This window comes from Gracilinanus agilis, chromosome 4, assembly GCF_016433145.1.
Source record: "Gracilinanus agilis isolate LMUSP501 chromosome 4, AgileGrace, whole genome shotgun sequence".
Lineage (NCBI taxonomy): Eukaryota > Metazoa > Chordata > Mammalia > Didelphimorphia > Didelphidae > Gracilinanus > Gracilinanus agilis.
The window spans coordinates 10,376,814-10,400,302 of NC_058133.1; the positions used below are offsets into that span (position 1 = coordinate 10,376,814).

The window sequence follows — 23,489 nt, forward strand, 5'->3', positions numbered from 1 at the left end:
TTCTTCCCTCCTTCCTTCCTTCTTTTCTTCCTTCCTTCCTTCCTCCCTCACTCCCCCCCCCCCGTTTCTCTGTGTCTCTGTCTGTCTGTCTGTCTGTCTGTCCCCTTGTATTCTCAGGACCTGACACAAAGCCCAGCATACGGTCAGCATGTGATCCGTGGGGGATGGGATTCCTCCTCTCCAGCATGCCCGAGTGTCAGACCTTTCTTTCTCAGGCCCTACGTCGGGGGCCTGAGACGGAGCACTGGGGGGGCATTTCCTTCACTCCCCAGCAGAGCAGAGCTCAGAGCTCCAGGGGCAGTTGAGGCTCGGGACAGTCGGGCCTGGGCAGACGGCCCGCGGCTGGCTCACCCCGATCCTGGCTCCACGTTCCACGCACTGCACCGCGCTGGCTGTCAAGTATTGATTTTTAAACTCAGCTGGCAAAGGCCTGAAACAAATCAGCCCTAAAGGGCTGAAAGGCTCCTTCTGGGTACCAATTGAGGCGGGAGCCCCGGGCAGGCCTGCCCAGCACCCCGGCAGGCAGACGAGGCATTTGCAGGCATTCGCGTGGGGGCCAGAGAGCGACACGACGGACGTTACGTGATGAGAAACGCTTCCCGCAGCCTGGCTTGGTGGAGTCACACTAACGTCACGGCCCCCTCGGCCCGCGGGGAAAGGCTTTCCTCAGCACTGGGACCAAGAACCGGGGTCTGGGCAGCTCCTGAGGGAGCCCCTTGTTCTGGCCTCGTTCCGAGACGCCTCTGGGAGAGGATGGCTGAGAGCCGGGGCAGCCCATGTCCGGCCCATGTCCAGCCCATGTCCAGCCTGAGAGCCGCTCCAGGAAGGCTGTGGGAAGGCCGGGGGAGCCGGGGCTTCCTGGAGGGGAAGTTCCCAGGCCACAGGCAGACTCCTTCCTAAGAGACCCCACGGATGGTGGCTCTCCCACGGGCCGGAGGCCGCATTCTGCCACTCTCGGACTTTTCTCTTTGCTGAGCAGGGAGGAGAGAAGGAAGCTGGAAAAGGAAGGGGCCTTCCAAAGGGCAAATGGGGGGGTTTTCCCTGACAAAAGTTTGGCCCTTCCAGAGCAAGTCAACATCTGAAGCAAAGTACAGGTGAAGCCACCGAGGAGGTCTTGGGATCGAGGCAAGTTTGGGGTGCGTTTGAGACCAAGATTGACCCAAGTCTCACGCCACGGCACTGACATTAAGCGTGGTCCAGTAGTCAAGTCAAATATACATCCAGAGGGGGTGGCTGGCCAGTCTTGGAGCTGGGAGGTCCTGGGTTCAAATCTGGCCACAGACCCTTCCTAGCTGGGTGACCCTGGGCAAGTCACTTCACCCCCATGGCCTAGCCCTGACGGCTCTCCTACCTTGGAGCCAAGACACAGGATTGATTCTAAGTTGAAGATGGGACTAAAACAAAGCGATATCTAGCTATCGATCGGTATACGTGTATGTTAAACATGTATGCACATGTATGCCCAGAGCGCTTAATAAATGCTTATTGATGTCCTTGTACTCTATACTGCACACATATGCACGCATGAATACACACATGATCCCGTCCTTTCCCTCCTCGTTGGTGTTGGTATCCGTCACAATGACGCTCCTCTGAACTCTCCTCGCGCCTATTACTTGGGTAGCAAGTCAGTGCCTGAGGCAAGATTAGAATTCGCATCTTTGGGTGCTGTCCAGGACGTTCTATAAGAGGAGATCCTGGTCCTTAATGAGACCCTGGCAGTGGGGCAGATCCTCGGGGAGGGGGGACCTGAAGTCACTCCCCCTCCATTCCTCAAGGGCTTATTATACGGGGATCCTGCTCTGCCCTAGAGAGACAGACAAAGAGTTCCTACGAGGTGCCCCTGGACAAGTCATTCTCCTTTCTGAGTTTTTGTTTCTTTGACCATCGGACGAATAAGAATGCGTGTCCTTGCCCGTGTCCCCTTTCTCTCCCCAAGGGGCTTGGGAACAAGTGAGAAGCGCCCCGACAGGAAGGCCAGAGGGGCAAAGCGAGATGGGCCGGCGGAGAAGGGGAGAGGGAAGACGTCGGCACGAACTCCAAGAACCGCCCCTGTGGAGATCCTGCTCGAGAAGGTCCAGCCTGACCATGAGCCCCCCAAACGACCGCTGGGTCTCCCTGCAGAGTGCCTCCCGGCAAAGGGGGATGAGCATTCCTCGGTGATGCGGCTCTGGAACGGGGAGGCCTCGGTGGTCCTCGAGCTGCCTCCTCTACTGCTCCGGAGATTCTGGGACTGAGCGACGGAGGGTTGGAGCTGGGCTCGGGGAAGCGAGCTGGGGGGATTCCGTCTCCCCCAGGCGTGAGAGCCCCTCCTTGTTAGGGGGAATGAAAGCGAATCGAAACCTCACCACCAAGTCAGCGTGGAAAAAACCCAAGCGGAGCAGACAAACGGGCGCCCGAGGGGTTAAAAGGAAAGTCTGAGAGAGAAAAGTCACACCTTTGGGGCTCCATCAATGAGCGTTTCAGAAAGGAACTGATGACAGAAAAGCGGTCAGGATGAGCGGCGAGAACACGGCTCGGCTTTACAACCAGCCCACAAAAAGATCAGACGCTGAAAAGGAAGATTCGAACGTTGGGCGCCAGCCAAGAAGCCACTGGTGACGGGGGGGGGGGGGGGGGTGTGCTTCAGGGGAAGAGCAGAATAGCAGAAAGCTTTAGGGTGCCAGTCGGCTTCTGGGTTAATGACCCGACGACCCCCAGATGAGTCTCTCTGCTGGGCGTGCCTCGGGATGCTAATGGTCAAGCCTTGATGGTCAATATTTATGCTGCATAGATATTCATTTATTCTTTGGTCTGGACTGTTGTTTGTATGGAGGGGGAAGGAATGTGGGGGGGAGGGGAGGAAGGAAGACAACTCCCAGTGTGGAAATTCCCTTCACTGATTCAGATGGGCAACTCCTCGGTACCATTCTCTTAGAGAATTGTTAGTTGGGCAACGCATTGTTTAGCTTCCTGGACCCTCAGTGTCTTTTTCTGATCTTATCTCTGTTCTTACTTCCTGTCTCACCTCCCTGTTGTGAGAATCAAATGGGAGAAAAATCCATGAAGTGGAAGGTTATAGAGCACGACATAACTTTCATGGGGTCCATTTCTAGTGCTTTCATAACGAGGAGACACTTAATCCACATCCCATCATAAGGAGAAGGGAATTTCCCAGAGGGAAAGGACAGGGTCCACGCTTGTCTTGGGATCTCTAGTGCCTGGTACAGTGCCCTGCACAGAGTGGGTCCATGACAAATACTCATTAATGAATAGATTAACACCCCACCCACCCACCCATGTAAGCTCCCCGAGGACAAGGACTGTGTTTACTCTCATCTCTGAATTCCCACTGCTTCCCTCAGCGCTTGGCACATAGTAGGTACAGAAGATGCTTTTGAATTGGATCTCAGCTACTCCGTAGACACAACGGCTGCTATTATCTCTTTTTGACAAATGAAGTCATCGAAGCTGAGAAATGGAATGGCCTGAGCGAGGTCGCAGGCAGCTAGTAGGTCTCAGGGACAGAAGTCAGGCTTTAGGAGTCTTGGTTTTCAAGTGCAGCAACTCTTTCGTAACAAATAAAATTAATATAGAGGGTCAGAACTAAAAATATCCTGGTTTCGAAAGGTTTATTGAAAGCCATTTGGAAAAATGAAGCCACATGCCTGTTAAGATCAATCAATGTTTATATTAAGCACTTTCTATGTGCCAGGCTCTGTGCTAAAGGATGGGATACAAAAAGGCAAGAGGCAGTCCTTGCCCTCAGACAGATGCCCACATCTCAGAAGGGTGTGTCTTCCTTCTTGAAATAGACTCTGTATACAAACTGTGTGACCCTGGACAAGTCACTTAACTCCATTTGCCTCAAAAAAAAGAGAAAATATCCTTTGCCAATCTTTTAATAATATTAATAGCTATCATTTGTATGATACCTTAAGATTTTCAAAGCACTTGACATGAGTTATTTCATTTGGTCCTCCCAACAATCCTGGGAGGTAGGTGATATTATTACTCCCATTTTAAGGATGAGGAAATGGAGGCAAGTAATTAATAAGGTACTTGTCTGGGGTCACACAGCCAGCATGTGTTGGAGGCTGGACTGAGACTCAGTTTCTTCATCCATAAAAGGAAGGGGTTGTCCCACGTGACCTCAAAGGTCTCTTCTAGCCAAAATCATCTGCCCTCATACATGTGATAGATCATATACTGATATATGTTTATAGATTTGCCACCCCAATTTAAAGAAATGAGAGTGTTCCTGGGAGTGTGTGACTTCTAGAGACAGGATGGAGCGAATGTTAAGCAAGAACTGAGGAGGAGGGAAAGTCTGAAGGGGAATATGATAAAAATGCACAAATATGACTGAAGTCTAAATCACATAACTTTGGTCATTCTGATATCAACTGGTTCAAACACACGCACGCACACGCACACACACACACGTGTGCACACACATCCGTCCTATCGGGGTGCTCCACTTAATAGTACCTTCTTCTGGAGTCTGAGTCCTCCACAATTCACTCCAATCACTCCATTTTCCTTTGATAGGATGAAACTTGGAGGCGATCTGAAATTCATACTCTGTAAATGGTTTCAGGTTGTAGAGATTGTACCTTCCTCCAGCATTAGTAACATGAACCTGGAACCAGAAGACGGAAACAAAAAGCTCACATGAGAATCATGAAGGCTAAAGAAAGTTAGTCAGATGGTCTTCCAAACCACCTTCCATTTCTGAGTCAATGAGAAGAAATCCCAACTATATTGGTTGATCTGGATTTCTGACCGTTTTGTTCTGAGTTTTCATTTCCATGACTATTCCTGAAGCACATCTATCAACGAATAAGCATTTATTAAATTCTTACTGTATACTAAGTTCTGCATTAGGTGCTGAGGAAAAGAGTCCAAAGAATGGAACAATCTCTACCGGAGGAATGTGCATGATATGCAGCATACTGTAGTAGAAACTGGAGGAAGAACAGAGTTTAGATGAAGCTGTCCTTGCCTGCACTGAGGCTAAGACCTATGTACACACACACACACACACACACACACACACACACACACACACTATACCATAAAGGTAATCATTACAAAGTGCCCTATGGAATTCAAGAAGGCAGGACATCACCAAGGTATCGATGATCCAGAGAACAGAGCTTTGGACCTGGTTTCAAAAATGGCCTCGGACACTTACAAGAGACTCCGAGTGAGCTGCTTAATCTCTTTTTGCCTCAGCTTCCTCATCTGTAAAATGGGTACTTGCCTCTCAGGGTTGTTGTGAGAATCAAGTGAAATGGTGATTTAAAGTGCTTTGCAAACCTTAAAACATTATATAAACACCAGCACCAGCACTAAAAGAGTCAGGGAAGATTCTTCCAGAGGAGGTGGCATTTGGGCAGGAGACCTTCCAGGTACAGAGAATCATGTAAATACAGTTATATGTTGACTCGGAAAAGAAGTCTTGTCCATGATTTTAATGGAATCCAGTGTTTCTGTTTGACTCAAGTTTAGACTCAAGGCCTGAGGGAGAGTACTAGACAGGATGACTGGGCTGAAGAGGTGGAGAGGCTTCAAATTGTTCAGAGCTTCTAATGCCAGACTAAAGAGCCTGGATTCTGTTTACTTCCTGGCACAAAGGAGATAATCAGATGCTTGCTGACTGCCCACTAAGGAGCTGATGAAGGGTTATGACCAGAACAATGACTGAGAAATGATCACAAAGGCTACCTGGCTCTAGATAGGAAGCCTATCTACAACATCTACCCAGATGGTCATCGGGGGTACCTGGATCCTGACACAGCTGCCAAACATGAGCTAAGAGCTCTGACCAAAGCCTAAATGCAGGTATGAGCAGCAGTCAGCTCTTGTCTACAAAAGAAGTGCAAACCGAAACTGAGCTTGAAGCTGCTGCTCACAGGAGGCTTCTCACCTCTGATCCCATTTCAGACACTTCTAACACTCCCTCATCTTTTCTCCTGTCACCATCTTGAGCTTGTCCTTTCTCTTCCTTCCTCTCTTCATTGAGGAACTTCAGAGGCTTCTTCTTGTGACATGCCACAACTTTTCGCTGTCTCAGCGAGATAAAGCTGGGATCATAGGCAGCTATTGTTCAAATCCTAACTCTGCCCCTTAGCCGGCAAGTTGCCAAGTCATCACTCTTAAGTCTGTCTCCTCATCAGTAAAATGAGGTGGTTGAACTAGATGACCCCTAAGGCTCTGAGTTCAAAACCTAGGATCCTCAGGTGTCCTTGTCAATAAGTCAGAGAGCATCTATAAAGTATCTACTATCTGCTAAAGGTTGGGGTTACAAAGCACTAGGAACAACACTTTACAACAGATATGCCATGTATATATATGTTGGCCAGGTGGCTCAGTGGATAGAGTGATGGGCTGAGTTCAAATCTGGCTTTAGAAACGTGTTAGCTATATGACCCTGGGCAAGTCATTTAACCCTGTTTGCCTCAGTTTTCTCATCTGTAAAATAAGCTACAGAAGGAAATAGCAAACCACTTCAGTATCTTTGCCAAGAAAACTCCAAATCTGATCACAAATAGGAGGACATGGCTGAAAATGCCTGAACAACAAAAAATAACAACATAATAGATCTGGGGTGATTTGGATGAAAACATCCAGACACTGAGGGGAAAATGGGGAAGACTTCATGGAGAAGGTAGTCTTTGAGCAGAATCTTAGAGGAAACGAGGGATAGTATAGAGTGTTGGAAGGAATGCACACTAGGCAGTGGGGACAGCTGGTGCAAAGGCATGGAAAGCTGTATGTGAGCTAAAGTAAGAATGTCTGGTGAACCGAACAGGAGAATGTGTGAAGGACGGTAATAGATGATCACGTTCTAAGGGCAGGTTGGATGGAGGGTTTTCCATGACAAAAGATAGTTTTTATTTGACCCTAAAGGCTATTGGGAACCACAGGAGATTCTTGAGCAGGGGAATTATATGGCTAAAGTTGTGTTTTAGGATAATAATTTTGTCTACTTCCTCCCCAACCCCCAAGAGAATATAAGTTTCTTGAGGGCAAGAACCATGTCATCCTTTGTCTATGGGCTGGAAAGAATGCCTGATAATGGTTTGTGATTAAATGATTAATTAGAGCCTGATAAATTGAACTGAAATGAACCACCAGTTCTCTTTGCTTACAGACAAAGTTCAGGCTGGTGATGAGTTTACATTTCACTTGTTCTCAGAGATAAAAACCATAAATCTAGTCATCTTAATGAAGTGTCGGAAAGAAATAATAATGTGGGGAAAATAGTGCAATTTGATTTAACAAGTCATTATTAAGCTCCTCTATGCTAGGCATTATGCTAGGCATAGGGGATGCCCTCCAGGAGATGGTATTTTATTGGGGCAAATCACATATATAGAAAATGAAATTTAAAAATATATAAAGTCATTTCAGAAGCAATAAAGGCAGCTGGAGGGCTGGGAAAGTTTTCTGTAGGTGACACGAGAGTTGAGCTTTGAAGGAAGCTAGAGACTCCAGGATGTGAAATACAAATGCAGGGCATTCCAGGCAGAAAGCACAGTCTGAGCAAAGAATCAGGGAGGGTACTCGGATGTATGGAGCGTGAAGAACAGAATCTGGGCTGGAACATACAGTGCCTGAAGGAAAGGAATGTATAATAAGCCTGCAGATGCCCAGATGGGGAAGAGATTTAAAAACCAAATGGAGGAGTTTCTATGTGGTCCTTGTGGCAAGAGGGAGCTACCAGGTGTTGATGGAGACGGGAGCGAGCTGTGTGGGGGATGCACTAGAGTGGTGGGGTGGGGGGACACTTGAGGACCAGAGAACAATCACGGGGCCATCACAAGTGTTCAGAGAAAAGAGGATGTGGACTGTGGGAGTGGAGAGAAGGGACAGATACGAGATGGATCACGGAGGTACCGTTAACAAGACTGGATGAGGACACCCAAAGGGGAGGGAGGCAGCTAGATGGAGGAGGGGAAGGTGTAAGCATTTACACAGCACTCACTGAATGCCAAGCTCCATGCTAAGTGCTTTGCAGATAGTATCTCCTTTGATGGAGAAGCTGATAGAGGGCAGGGGCTTGGAACAGGGAGACCTGAGTTCAAATCCTATCTTTGAAAATTACTAGCCAAGCAAGTCACTTAAGCTTCTGCTCCTCAGTTTCCTCATCTGTAAAATGGGATCGGACTTGTATCCTTGAAGATCATTTCTAGTTCTAGCTCAATGATCCTTGGATGAATTTGAGACTGTTAACAGGGATGAATGGAAGGATGGTTGTGCCCTCAAGGCACAGGGAAGGAGGGAATTTAGGAAGAGAGAACGATGGGTTTCGTTTTGGACAAATTGAATTGCTATGCTCAAAAACAGTCCTCTGTGATGAACGGAGCACTGAGTCTAGAGTTGGGAAGACTTGACTAGATTCAGACTCAGATTTCCTTATTAAGTGACCCTGGGCAAGCCATGTAACTTTTGTCTACCTCAGTTTCTTCATCTGTAAAATGGGGATAATAATGCCATTTTTTTCTTTTTTTTCTTTTTTTCTAATTAATTTTTTAAAATAATGCCATTTCTTTTCCAAGCATTGTTGTGAGGATATGAGAGAGTTTGTAAAGCAGGTTGCAAGCCTCAAAGAGCTATACAGATGCTATTTTTATTATTATTATTATTATTATTATTAATTAGTGCTATACGTGAAGAAAGCTAGTAATCATCAAAGGCAAGATTTGAACTCAGGTCTCCATATTCCAATCTCCTGCCCTCTATCAAATGCTACATCAAAAGAGATAATACCTGCAAAACACTTAGCACAGTGCCTGGCGCATAGTGGGTGCTGCATAAAGGCTTAATAATTACAGGTGAATAATAAATGGAAAGAAATTACATTAGGGATGTGAAAACAAGCCAAAAGAATTCTTAGCCCTGAGCAGGGTCTAGGACATTTGCTAACAGGCAGAACCACAGGACTTTCGGGAATGACTCAAATTTGTATCTTTTAGGTCAGATCGTCTCAGGGCCCCCAATTTTCAGAGAGGAAGGACTGAATGCTAATGACAAAGAGTTGGGTAGTAATATTGAAAACATCTGATGAGGAAACCTCTTTCCTACCACAAATATTAATACTCTCCAAGGAAAGGTGGGGCCCCTCTCCCTTCCCCTTCTCGCCAATATGGAGAGATTACCATTTCCCAGGAGCTCCCATTGACCGGCCTGAACTGGAGGCGGTTGAGCATCACTGGTCCTGGGTCCTGCCACTGCAAGGCACAGAAGTTGGCCGCCATATTGGGAAAGTCAGCTCTGACACCACTCGGAGGAAGAGGCTTCACTAGAAACACAGACAAAGAGACAAGTGAGTTAGCTGGCAGCAGTAGGGATGGCCGTCATGGGCTGCCGCAGGACTTGGAGCACCATTAACTTTATTTGGTGAAATGACCAAATTCTATTTGTGGTAAGAGAGAGAAAACGATGAGAGTTGCTGGGCAATATAGATGGGTTTTCCCCTCCTGTGATCCACTCCTGATTTTATCAGTTAAGCAATGGTTACCATCTGTCCTGGTAATGAATTCATTTGATCCACTAATTTCAACTAAAGACCTTGGATTCTCAAAGACGAGAGTTCAAGTCCTGCCTCTGACACAAAATGGCTGTCTGAACCTAAGTAGAATTCTGTTCATATTCTCTAAGACTTTCTATTTTTAGAAGGAAAAAAGGGCTCATCTTCATAGGCAGAAGGAGTTTCCACACTGGGAATTCTCTATACTAGTGAAATCATTGGTTTAGACTTTTTTAAAGGCAATAATTCAATGAAATACAGCCTCCCTGGGGAAAATGACCTACCAGGCTAGAGAGAACAAAGAGAAAAAGGAGGAGGAAAAAAGAGATGATGTTGGTGGGAGCCATAAACTCAGAACCCTTTGTATGGGGGGGAAGGAAAATGGAACGTTAAAAGGGACGAGGGCTGGACATCGAAAGAAGAGGAGAAAGAAGCAAGTTTGGAAATGGCGGATCCATGAGGCGGCAGGGCTGAAGGACGGTGGGGGGAGGAATGCGAGTTAACCTGCCGTTGGGGGTCACAGCTTGGTAGATGGAAGAGAAAGGTGACCCCAAGCAGAAGCATCTCCTGAAGCGTAGCCTCGTCAGCCTGTGTCGGCTTTCTTCTACTCCAGCATCCAGGCATTTCACCGACGGAATCCCTCATCGGGGAGAAAAGTGAATACGAAGCCCTTGAAGGCAGGCGCGATTTGGGCTCTGACGTGGATCTGGTACAAGGCGGATGCTTCATAAAAGCTTGATTTGACTAGATAACACCTAGTAGGTGCCAGTCACTGGTCACACAGAGGTGGAAACAAAACTGGACCCGCCCTCAATTAGGGTCTAGGTGGAGACACAATACAGAGCAGTAGAAACGCGATTCTCTGGAGGAGGAGTGAGCACTAAGAGGTTGGGGCGGGAGGGTGGTCAGGAATGTTTCCACGAGAATTCCACACAAGAGTGGAACGTGGGGCAGTCTGCGTGCCAAGGGGGTCGAGATGACCCAGGAATGCCTTCTGGGTCCAAGCGAGGCAAAAAGCAACCCACAGAGAGATATCGGTTACCCTATTGAGCGCCTACTGTGTGCAAGGTGTGCTGAAGGGAGATGAAGTAGCTAAAATCAGCCTCTCAAGAAGCTTCCCATATTTTGGGGGTGCTTGTCTGGGCGTACCCCAAAGGCTTGGATAAAACAGTGAAGCCTCCCAGGGGTAAGTGCGGAGCAGCAAGGGGGAAGGCACCCACCTACATCCACAAAGGAGAACACGAAGGGAAGGGAGGAGGAAGAATTCCCCAGGCTGTTTGTGGCCATCACTCTGGCCGTGTAACTGGCGTCGGGAGAATCTGGGCTCAGGCTTATTCCGAGGTCGAAATCGTCATGATCCAGAGCGCCCCGTTTCTCCAAATGTAAGCCGCTCGGCCCCGTCAACCTAGGAGAAGGAAGAGTCATGCCAGAGCCTGTGAGAGGCCTGGTGAGAAGGTGGCACCCCGGGGTGGGGGCACGGAGTCGGGAAAACTGAGTTCTGAGCCTTCCTAGCTGGGCAGTCCTGGGCAAGGTACCTAGTGCCTCGGTTTCTCCGTCTATAAAATAAAGGGGACGAGCCAGGCGATCTCTGAATTGTCTTCTTGCTGCAGAGATCTGAAGGTTCCTGTGGCTCCACACTCACCCCCTCCCCTCCGTCCCAGGCTGCTCTTAAGAGGGGGGTGCGAGCCAGCGCTTCCTGGATTCGGAGCCACGATTTGGCCAGTGAGGAATTCCCAAGCTTCCTGCCCCCAACATTAGTCTCTATTCAAGCTGGGAAGTGGGGAGGGAGGGGCTGCAGCCTCTCCTGCAGGGCCTGCGGTCAGAGGACCGCCACCACCACCACCATCACCACCATCACTCTACACACGTTTCCTACGGCCGAGGACCACAGAGGGTGAGAGCTGGACGAGACTCCAGAAACAGTTTGGTCCCATCGTCTACAGAGGAGCAAACTGAGACCCTGAAAGACGGGCTTATTCTATGACAGACCCAGGCTTGAAAAGGCTCTCAAAGGTTCACTTGACCATTTTACAGATGAGGAAACGGAGGCAAATGGGAAGTGGCTTGCCTAGGGGCCTGCAGCCGGGACATGTCAGAGCCAAGGTCTGGATCTGTGCCTCCCAAGATCAAAGCCCGGGACCAGAAGTGTCCAAAGCACTTTACTCAAAATAAGCCTGGGGAGGGGCAGCTGGGTAGCTCAGTAGATTGAGAGTCAGGACTAGAGATGGGAGGTCCTGGGTTCAAATCCAGCCTCAGACACTTCCCAGCTGTGTGACCCTGGGCAAGTCACTTGATCCCCATTGCCCACCCTTACCACTCTTCCACCTATGAGACAATACACAGAAGTTAAGGGTTTAAAGAAAAAAAAATAAGCCTGGGGAGGCAGTAGTGATAGTCTTACTTTTCCCATGTTATAGAAAAGGAAATTGAGGCCGGGAGAGCTGAAAGGGAGCTTGAGGTAATTTGGGAATAAAAAAGGACCTTCAAAGTCATTTAGTCCAATTCCTTTAAGGCTCAGATGGGTGAAATGATTTGTTTGAAGGCAATATGGAGAGTCAGGAAGATTTGAGTTTGAATCCTGCATTGGTTGCTAGCTTTGGAATGTATAAATGGAGATTTTGAACCTTGGACAGCATCCCCCATAAGTCCCTTAGTATTTCCCCCAATCCCCTCTAATCTCTCCTGCTCCTCCACGTTTGCGGGGTCACGTTGGTATACAGTTTGCTGTAACTCCTCCCTCTTCCTCTTTTGCTCTTGGGAGCGGGATGGTTAGTCCCTTTTAGCTGGTATTTTTTTTGTTAGTTTATTATTAATAAAACGTGACAAAAGTAGAACATTTAGTTATTGGATATTAGTTTTAAAATCCACAGGAACATTTGGGCAGGTGACTCCTACCTCTGTTTACCTCAGTTTCCTCATCTGTGGAAATGGGAATAATCACAGCACCTTCCTCCCAGAACGGTGGCGAAGACCAAACCCCAATGAAAATCTTTGTCAAGCGCTTTGAAAACACGACAGTTCTACAACGACGCTCCTTGTCGTAGCGCTCGTGCTACGGCTTCTTTAGCCTGAGCGGAAGGCTGGGGCTCGGCACTCACCGCAAGGTGTACTCGGTGTACACGTGGGTCTCTCTGCCTTTAGCCCAGGTGCACGCCACGGTCCCACGCGCTCCGAGCTGGCCGCAGGACAGGTTCTGGGGCTGCTCAGGGGTGACTACAGAGACGGCAAAGAAGAGAGAGACAGTTACTAAGCACGATGCCGTGGGATCTTACTGTAGGAAGCAGTAGGGAGCGTGCATGGGTTGTTAATAATAACAACAACAATAATAATAATAATATGATAAAGATGGTGATGATGATGATGATGGTGATGATGATGGTGATGATGATGATGATGATGATGGTGATGATGATGGTGATGATGATGATGATGATGGTGATGATGATGGTGATGATGATGATGATGATGGTGATGATGATGGTGATGATGATGGTGATGATGATGATGATGATGATGGTGATGATGATGATGATGATGATGGTGATGATGATGGTGATGATGATGGTGGTGATGATGATGGTGATGATGATGGTGGTGGTGATGATGGTGATGATGATGGTGATGATGGAGGTGATGATGATGATGATGGTGATGATGTGCCAGGTGCAGTGCTGAGGGCATCACAACTATCATCTCAAGCCTCCTCCCTCAGCTCCCTTCCAGTTAATGCTCAACTTAATGCCATGCAATCACCAAGCCCCCGATGGCCAGACGCGCGATCTCACTGGCTTTAAGGGAGAGAGACATCCTCACGCCGGGGAGATCATCACCCTCTCTGTGCCCTGTGGCTAGAGGACCCTGGATCTTGCTGCAGCAGCCCCTGACTCCAACCCAATCCTTTTACAAACAGGAAACCTATCGTGAGCTCAGCTCAGTTGGAGCTGGGGGTCCTTCGAGAAAGCAGCGATGAAGGAGAGCATTCTGGGGATCAGGACAGCTTGGACAAACCCGGGAAATGGCACATTGCCCTGGGAAGTGGCTGAGCTGAAAGAGAAACTCATCCCTGTCCGTGGTCTCCCTGAAGAGTTGAGTTCCCCTCCTGCCCACCTACTTCTCTCTCTCATTCTGGAGGTCTGTCCGAATGTGCGTAAACCATCTTGTTACTTATTCCTTCCTTGGCGCTAAGCAATGGCAGGGAAGCAGCCGAGGCTTCTGTACCCACTGCAGGTGCTTCCTTCCTTTTCATGTATAATGTGTTTGATGGGCACAAAGCCACAGCCCAGCTACACGTCTGCTCTGAAAAGCCCCAAGTTATGAGTATGAGTTGGGAGAATGCCTTTCTCCTCACTTGGCAGAGCACCAGCCCACTCAACAAGGTTTATGGTTAGGTCTGGAAGAGACCTTTGATGTCATCTAGTGGGACACTTCCCTCCTGACCATTTTAAAGATGGAAAAACTGAGACCTGAAAAAGGAAAGCGACTTGCCTACTAACGTCCCACAGTCATGAATCAGGGGTCTCCTGCCCCCAGATGCAGGGCTCTTTCTACCACCCCATTCTCTTTCTCTAGGAATTGCTTTGGGCTTCCTGGACTCAGTTATCTCATGAGTAGCCTTATCCCTCTCCCTAATAGATTCTTTTTTTCTTCTAAAACCCTTGCCTTCTGCCTTTTTTTTTTTAAATTTTAAATTTTAAATTAGAATTTTTAAATTTTAAATTTTAAAATTGAATTTTAGAATAAAATAAAATTTTAAAATAAAATTTAAATTTTAAAATAGAAGAGTTGTACGGGCTAGACAATTGGGGTTAAGTGACTTGCCCAGGGTCCCAACAGCTAGCAAGAGTCTGAGGTCAGCTTTGAATCCAGGTCCTCCTCACTCCAGGGATGGTGTTCTAGCAGCTCCATTAAGAGGTTCTTAACCTCAGGTCTGTGAATCTGCTTTTCCATTGCAATCTAATTGGTTTTCTTTGCAAACCTGTGTTTTATCTCATGTACTGACGAGCCTTTTTCCAAGAAGGGGGCCGTAGCCTTTCTCCAAAAGCCAGAGGGTCCATGTGCACAGTGTTGATGGAGAGTTGTTTGAGTGAATGAGACAATAGAGAGAAAAAGTCAAAGACCCCATTTGTGGTTATTTGAGGTCCTCCCGTGTCGGCAACAAAGCCAACAGACACAGAGGCCACCAATCCTCCATCAAGCCCGGAAAGAGCAAATTGGTTACAATTCAAACAAGAGGAGCCCTTGTGGCTAGAACAACCCAATCCCAGAAAGGAGGGGAGAAACAACTGAGAGCGAGTTGCCCGCAAGGACCAGGCTTACTCAGACTTGTGGCAAGAACACTCAGAATGCTACTGCAGCTGATGGAGCTCCCATAGAACACTCCACCTTACTGACGACATCATGGCCACGAGTCGTTCCGAAATGGGAGGTTACGTGCTCCCCCCACCAAGGTAGGGGGGCGACATGACTACTATGCCAAGAGAAAGGAAACTCCCTGTCAATGGGTCAGATATTTACTAGGTGTGGCTAAGTGCTGGGGATACAAAGAGAGACAAGACAGTCCTTCGAGGGGCTCCCAGGCCTATGGAGGAGACAGCCTGGAAACAAATGCATGCAAACAAACCAAATACAGCATAATGAGGAAATAATGAAGAGGGAGGGCATTAAAATCAAGTAGGTTTGGGAAAGGCTTCCTCTAGAACAATGAGTCCCAAAGTGGGCGCCATCGCCCCCTGGTGGGTGCTACAGTGATCTAGGGAAGCGGTGATGGCCACAGGTGTCTTTATCTTTCCTATTCATTGCTATTAAAATTTAAAAAAAATTAATTTCCAGGGGGCTAAGGAATATTTTTTCTTGAAAGGGGGCGGGAGGTCAAAAACGTTTGGGAACCACCGATCTAGAAGATGGGATTTTCGCTGAGACTTAAAGGAAGCCAGAAGTCAGAGTTGAGGAGAGAGACCATATTTCATGAAATATGATGGCTATCTAGAAAGAATTGAACAGGAACAGAAAGGAGGAGTCTACTTCCTTTTCTCTGGTATCTTTACAAAAATTGAACACATATTAGTGCAGAAACACATGATAATTAAATGTAGAAAAGCAGAAATATTCAATTCATCCTTTTCTGACCCTAATGCAACAAAATTGTCTATAATAAGGGACCAGAGAAAGACAAAGCAAAATGTAATTGGAGCTAAATAACTTAATCTTTTTTTAAAAATTTATTTCTTTATTTATTTAAGAATTCTCACCTCCCATCTTGAGTCAATACTGTGTATTGGCTCCAAGGCAGAAGAGTGGTAAGGGTAGGCAATGGGGGTCAAATGACTTGCCCAGGGTCACACAGCTAAGAAGTGTCTGAGGCCAGATTTGAACCTTGGACCTCCTGTCTCTAGGCCTGGCTCTCAATCCACTGAGCTACCCTGCTGCTCCCTAAATAACTTAATCTTAAAGAATGAGTGGGTTAAAGAACAAGTCATAGAAACAATAAATATTTTCATTAAAGAGGATGATAATAATGAGACAATATGTCAAAAACTGTACTATACAGCAAAGGTAGTAATTCAAGGGCAACTTATATCTCCAAATGTTTATATTAATAAAAACAGAGAAAGAACAGGTTAATGAATTGGGAAGGCAATTAAAAATCCCCAACCAAACACCAAACCAGAAATACTAAAAATGAAAGGTGAGATCAATAAGACTAAATGTAAGGAGATCGTTGAATTAATAAATAAATCTAGGAGATGCTTTTATAAAAAAATTAACAATAGATAAACCATTGGCTAATATGATTAATTGAGAGATAAACCAAATCACTAGCATTAAAGATAAAAAGGGTGAATATACCACAAAATGGAGATGAAATTAAAGCAATTATTAGGCATCATTTTGCTCAATTACGTGCCAACAAATTAAAAAATGTAAGTGAAATGGAAGAATATAAAAATATAAATTTTCTAGACTATCAAAAGAGGGAAAAGAATCTCTAAATAAATCTATTTTAGAAAAAGAAATTGAAGAGGCCATAAATTAACATCCTAAAAAAAAGCATAAGGATCAAATGGTTTCAAAAGCGAATTCTACCAAATATTTAAAGATCAATTAATTACATTATTAAGCACATTATTTTAAATAATCGATAAAGAAGGAGTTTTGTCAAACTCCTTTTGTGAAACAAAGATGGTACTGATATTTAAATCAGGAAGAACAAAAGCATAGAAAGAAAATTATAGAGCATTTTTATTAATTAATATGGATGCTAAAATCCTAAATAAAATACTAACCAGGAGACTACAACCATATGTTCCAAATATTATATATTGTGACCAAACAGAATTTATAACAGGAATACAGGGATAATATAAAGAAAACTCTCAACATAATTGATCAGTTAATAAAAAAGCAATAAAAATCATATGATTATATCAATAGATGAAGAAAAATCCTTTGATAAAATATAACATTCATTCCTATTACAAACAGTGGAAAGCATAGGTATAAATGGAGTTTTTCTTAAAATGATATGAAATATCTACCTAAAACCATTGGCAAGTATTATTTGTAATGAAGAGAAGCTAGAAGCCTTCCCATTAAGCTCAGAAGTGAAAAACAAGGATGCCCATTATCACCAATATTATTTAACATGGCATTAAAAATGTTGGCAATAGCAAGAGGAGAAGAAAAAGAAATTGGAGGAATCAGAATAGGCAAAAAGGTAATAAAACGATCTCTCTTTGCAGACGATATGATGATATTTGTGTAAATGAGTAGAAACTATCAATAATTTTAGTAAAGTAGCAGGATATAAAATAACCCCTCATAAATCATCAACATTTTTATATATTACTAACAAAGTCCTAAAAGAAGAGATAGAAAGAGATACTCCATTTAAAATAATCACAGATGACTTAAATATCTGGGAATATTCCTGCTAAAACAAACCCATGAACTACATGAATATAACTCTAAAACACTTTTTACACCAACAAGGTCAGATCTAAATAGTTGGAAAAATAGTGATTGTTCATGGATGGGCAGAGTCAATATAATCAAAACAACAATCTTTTTAAACCAATCTACTTCTTCAATGTATCCCAATGAAATTACCAAAAAATTACCTTGTTGAGCTAGAAAAAAATAATAATGAGGGGCAGCTGGGTAACTCAGTGGATTGAGAACCAAGGCTAGAGACGGGAGGTCCTAGGTTCAAATCTGGCCTCAGACACTTCCCCGCTGTGTGACCCTGGGCAAGTCACTTGACCCTCATTGCCCTCCCTTACTATTCTTCTGCCTAGGAGCCAATAAACAGTATTGACTCCAAGAGGGAAGGTGAGGGTTTAAAAAAATAAAATTAAAATTAAAAAAATGTAAAGAAAGAGGGTCTAGCAGTACCAGATTTTAAACTGTATTAAAAAGCAGTAATTATCAAAACTATCTGGGACTTCCTAAGAAATAAAAAAGTAGATCAGTTGGAATGGAACATATATAACAAAGAGCAGCAAAAGATTATAGTGATCTTGTATTTGACAAAAATATAGATCCGGCTATTGGGATAAGGAATCACCATTTGATAAAAATTACTGGATAACTAGAAAATGGTTAGACAGAGACTAGGTCTAGAGCAACATCTTGCAACATTCGTTAAGATAAGATCAAAATGAACACATGATCTAGACATAAAAAGGGACATCATAAGCAGAGGAGAACAGGGAGTATTTTTCCTTATCAGATTTATGGACAGAAGAAGAATTTATGAATAAACAAGAGACGAAGAGCATTGTGAGAGGTAAAATGGATCGTTTTGAGTACATTAAACCGAAAAGTTTTTGTACAAATGAAACAAATATCACCAAGATTAGAAGGAAAAGAGAAAATTAAGGGAAATGTTTCATTGGTCATCTCTCAGACAGAGGACTCCTGTTGAAAACATAAAGAGAATTTTGTCAAATTTATTGGAATAAGAGCCATCCCTCGTTGCTAAATGGGCAAAAGCTATGAATAGACTTTTTTTGGATGAAGAAATCAAACCCATATGTAGGTACATGAAGAAATATGCGAAATCATGACTGATTAGGGAAATGAAAACCAGAATAATTCTGAGGGATCATCCCCCACCCATCAGATTGGCTAAAATGACAAAAGGGGGGGGCAGCTGGGTAGCTCAGTGGATGGAGAGCCAGGCCTAGAGACGGGAGGTCCTGGGTTCAAATCCGGCCTCAGACACTTCCCAGCTGTGTGACCCTGGGCAAGTCACTTGACCCCCATGGCCCACCCTGACCACTCTTCCACCTATGAGACAATACACAGAAGTTAAGGGTTTAGAAATAAATAAAATAAAATGACAAAAAGGCAAAATGATAAATGTTGGAGGGGATGTGGGAAAGCAAAGACACTAAACCACTCACTGTTGGTGGAACTGTGAACCAACATAATCATTTTGGACAGCAATTTGGAATGAAGCCCAGAGACCTCTGAAACTGTATATATCTTCAGACCCAGCAATGTCATTGTCTATTTCCCAGGGAGATCAGGGCAAAAGAAAAGAACTTCTATTTTCTAAAACATTTATGGCAGCCCTCAAAGAAGCGGAAATAGAGGGGACGTCCGTCCGTCCATCCGTCAGGAAAGGATTGAACAAATCGTGGTATGGGATCATGATAGAATATTGCTGCACTGGAAAAAGGGATGAAAAAAATAATTTTAGAAAAACTTGGAAAGAACTGCACCAGATAAGGAAGAATGAAACGAGTAGAACCAAGAGAACATTCTACACAGCTGCAGATTTAATATTGAAGAATAACTTGTGAATGTTTCTTTGAGAGAATGAGAAAAATGGAAACATGGAAGTTCGAATCTAGATGTTTTGCCAGATGATGCCTTCCATAGGGTGGGGGGGACAGGGAGGGGCTGAATGAATAAATTAAAAAAAGAAAAGAAAAGGGTTACCGCAAGAGCAGGGATTCGCTCTTACTCTTTTGTTCGCTTCTTTGTTTCTGCATCCCCAGCTCTTAGCACGGTTTCTGGTAAGCACTGAACGTGCTCACTGGTCAGTTTTCCCCCGACAGCCAAGGCTGAGTAGCTAGAAATGCTCCAGTGACCGCTAGGATGGCAGAGGGGAACAGGAAGAAGATGGCCGGGGTTCTAGAGAGGAGAGAGGCGGCGTGGCGTGGCAGGTAGAAGACGGTCTTGGAGGCAGCAAAGCGGGGCTCCATCCCTACCTCCAGCGCCTGCAAGCCGCACGGCCTTGGAAGACGCCCTTTCCATGCACCCAGATAACTCTCCAAGGCAGAGCGGCTGTTGATTTGTACTAGTCTGGGGGGCCCCTTCCCAGAGATTTGGGGGCACCGGTAAAATCTAGTTCTGTGCATACCTCGGCCCCCCAAAGCAGCAGAAAACCTAACAGCAAAAGCACACCACGGACAGCATGGTGGACTAATCCAGAGGCTCGTCGGATGGATGGGAGGCATTACGTGGTACCATCTTTCCTTTTACCGATGAGGAAACCTGGAGAAATGGCTGGTCCTGGCCAGTCAGGGAGCGTTTACTAGGGGCCCGATGTGCTCTGGAAACTGTGAAAGGTCCCGGGGACACAGAGTACCCCAGATGGACCAACCGGACCTCTAAGGCTGCAGGACCACTGACCGATGGTCCCAGGACTCCTTCCACATCTCAGCGACTTCCCAGACCGAGACACCCTCTTCCCTGGGCAAGCTGTCCTCTATGTGTTGTCTCGGAGGGATTATTCAGCCGTGGTCCACGACCTTGTTCCTGTGTGAGTGTGTGTGAGTGTGAGTGTGTGTGTGAGTGTGAGCGTGTGTGTGAGTGAGTGTGTGAATGTGTGAGGATGTGAGTGTGTCTGCGTGACTATGTGTCTGTGTGAGTGTGAGCGTGTGTGTGAATGTGTGAGTGTGTGTCTGTGTGTGAGTGTGAGTCCATGTGTGTGAGTGTGAGTCTATGTGTGTGAGTGTGTCTGCGTGAGTGTGTGTCTGTGTGAGTGTGAGCGAGTGTGTGAATGTGTGAGTGTGTGTCTGTGTGTGTGAAAGTGTGTGTGAGTGTCATGTGTCTGTGTGTGTGTGAGTGTTGTGTGTCTGTGTGTGTGTGAGAGAGTGTGAGCGTGTGTGTGAGTGTGAGCGTGTGTGAGTGTGTGTATCTGTGTGTGTGAAAGTGTGTGTGAGTGGGGTGTGTGTGTGTGTGTGTGTGTGTGTGTGTGTGTTCACGGGGCTGCCAAGCCTCACATGCTCTACAGGGAGAGTTGACCAAAGCCAGCTCTTTCCTGGTTCCCTGTTCGCGGAGCCCCGCCGAAGCTCTAAAGGGAGGAAAGCGGAGTATAAAGAAGGCACTTACGGCCCACGGACACTTCCTTCCCACACACGTGGTCCTCCTCGTGGCCGCCGCACGAGATGGTGCACCTGAACAAGGTGGTTCCCAGGTGGAGGTCAGAGACCTGGACGTTGAGCGAGGAGAGCCTGTTCAGCGTGCTCAGCCGCTGCCCCTTTTGGTAGAGGATTAACTTCTGGAAGTCGGAAGGGGGCGAGCAGCTTCGGTTGGCCTTCAGAGAGCACGAAACCCAGACGGGGGTGCCCAGCGGGACCTCGCAGGCCGGGCTCACCTTGACGTCTCCTCTCTTGCAGACGTCTGCAACGAGAAACACGGCGGGCTTGAGGAGGCTTCCGGGGACGGGCTCTGTTTCTTTTTAATGGCCGGCGGGATCTGGACTCAACGCCAGGTCAGAACTCTGTCCACTATGGCGCCTGTTCCCTGGCTGACAGCTACTTGAAGGCTTATAACAGGAAAGAGGGACTCATTCATCTTATTCCGTTTGACCCCAGAAAACCGACAAGGAGCGATAAAAATGACTTCTACTAAGGAGCACACTTAATCAGTAAATCGTAGCTTAGACCAAAGATTCTCTGTTCATTTTACATCATATTCTTACCAATTTCTGCTTTCATTAACAGCCATGTGATGAATAAAATGAGGGCCGCTGAGTAGCCTCCAGCAGCATGGGCCATGACAGGTACACGACTCCTAAAGTCGATCCTGGGTTTTTTTTGCCCCTTGTGGAAAAAAAAAACCAAGAGTAAGTTACATTTAGCTTTTTAGAAAAATAATTATACTCTGCATATAATTTTTAAAAGATAGGTAGTGGTATTTTAGGTAGATCCTCCAACCCAGTACCTTAAGATAGTTTAGGACATTTAAAAATGCCTTTTTGGGGGCAGCTGGGTAGCTCAGTGGATGGAGAGTCAGGCCTAGAGACAGGAGGTCCTAGGTTCAAACCCGGCCTCAGCCACTTCCCAGCTGTGTGACCCTGGGCAAGTCACTTGACCCCCATGGCCCACCCTTACCAATCTTCCACCTATGAGACAATACACCGAAGTACAAGGGTTTAAAAAAAAATGCCTTTTTGTCATTCACCAAATTTTGTTGGATTTTTAAAAAATGAATTGTGTTGGGGACGGTTCTGGGTTCAAATATAGTTGTGTTGTTTTTTTTTAAACCCTCACCTTCTGTCATGGAGTCAATACTGTGTACTTGCTCCAAGGGAGAAGAGTGGTAAGGGTAGGCAATGGGGGTCAAGTGACTTGCCCAGGGTCACATAGCTGGGAAATGTCTGAGGTCAGATTTGAACCCAGGACCTCCCATCTCTAGGCCTGGCTTTCAATCCACTGCCCCCCGCTCCCCCATCTCAGATTTTTTAAAGAGTTTCCTCTACAACATATTAGAGGAGTGGTCATCCAGCCTTTGCTTGAAGACCTCCAATGAAAGGGAGACCACTCCTGCCTGAGCCAGCGCTCAGAGAAAGTGACAAAAGAGCATATTAGAATACAGAATATGAGACCTAGAAAGGATCTTAGAATCTAAACTTAAGAGCACAGGATGGTTCCAATGTTAGAACACAGGTTAGGAGCCATGGAGAGGTCCCTGGGGCATGGACCTAAGAGCAGGAAAGGCCTTTAGAACCCAGAATGTGAAAAGGGGTAGAGATATTAGAATGTAGCATGTAATATTCATGAAGATGGGATTGACTCTTGCCTTGCCTATTTTTTAATTATCAACCAAAGCTTGAACACTCCTACTTGGCATTAAGTGGTGGTAGAATTTGAATGCCACTTAGAGAGCTCCACTTTTTCAACTCAATCAGTCAGAAACTTGTGAATCCCTTGTTAAGAGTTTATACCCTCATAGGACAAGAGGTGGAACCTACAAACACTGCCCACAGTGTTAGGCAAATTAAAAGACTGCAATTGGTCCCTGTAAAGTGGAGGAAGGGACAGGACGTAACATAAAAAAAGATGATGAACTTCCTATGCAAGAAGTCTTCGTCCTAAATTTTCAGGTTGAAGGAGCTTGGACTGGGACTGAGGCTCTTAAACTGCTTCTGGTAAGACTGTTCTTGGATCATCTCCCTTTGGATCTTCTCCTGATGAGTGAAAAGCTGACCTTCCTTTCCTGGCTTCTGGAGAGATTAGTTCCAGAGAGGCCTCCCATTCTTGGAGGAATCCGAGTGGTTCTCTAACCCTTGCTTAATTCTATACCAAGTCCTCCTCCTGAGGAGTTAATGAGCCCTTTGTGGGTTGAGCCAGGGACCAGAGCAACATTTAGGGTGATAAGCTAGACTTCGTACTCTATCCTCTCTTTCATTTCTCCTTTCACTCTACCTTTTTGTAAATAAAAGCTGCCAAAAGTCATTTTTGACTTGGGCTATATTAATTTTAAAATCGGCGACCACAGTATTATCTTAAAATTCTTATATGTTTTAGTCAACCCTTAATTAAATTCCTTACAAATTAAAGAATTGAGTGTGCCAGAGCTAGGATTGCTCAGTTCTTCTTCCCATGTCACCTAAAACTTTGAGCATCATCTCATTAGAGCCGGTATCTTATCTCCTCTGCTAGGCTCTATGCCTTATTTATTTTTTATGCCACTTCCCATCACACTCCCTTGATTGAGAGCAACAAATCTTGAATCA

At 45.7% G+C, this 23,489-nt stretch overlaps 1 protein-coding gene across 1 annotated transcript in view; it reads right to left on the minus strand.

Moving 5' to 3' along the window:
• IL12RB2 (interleukin 12 receptor subunit beta 2) overlaps nucleotides 1–21,528 on the minus strand; it is a 63,419-nt gene extending 41,891 nt beyond the window's left edge. The window contains exons 1-6 of the mRNA XM_044674761.1: nucleotides 21,453–21,528; nucleotides 20,861–21,151; nucleotides 12,616–12,730; nucleotides 10,738–10,922; nucleotides 9,147–9,289; nucleotides 4,471–4,621 (exon numbers count right to left, since the gene is read on the minus strand). Coding sequence (XP_044530696.1) covers nucleotides 4,471–4,621; nucleotides 9,147–9,289; nucleotides 10,738–10,922; nucleotides 12,616–12,730; nucleotides 20,861–21,151; nucleotides 21,453–21,528 — 961 coding nt within the window. The remainder of the gene's footprint in view (nucleotides 1–4,470; nucleotides 4,622–9,146; nucleotides 9,290–10,737; nucleotides 10,923–12,615; nucleotides 12,731–20,860; nucleotides 21,152–21,452) is intronic.
• Nucleotides 21,529–23,489: the final 1,961 nt, after the last annotated feature.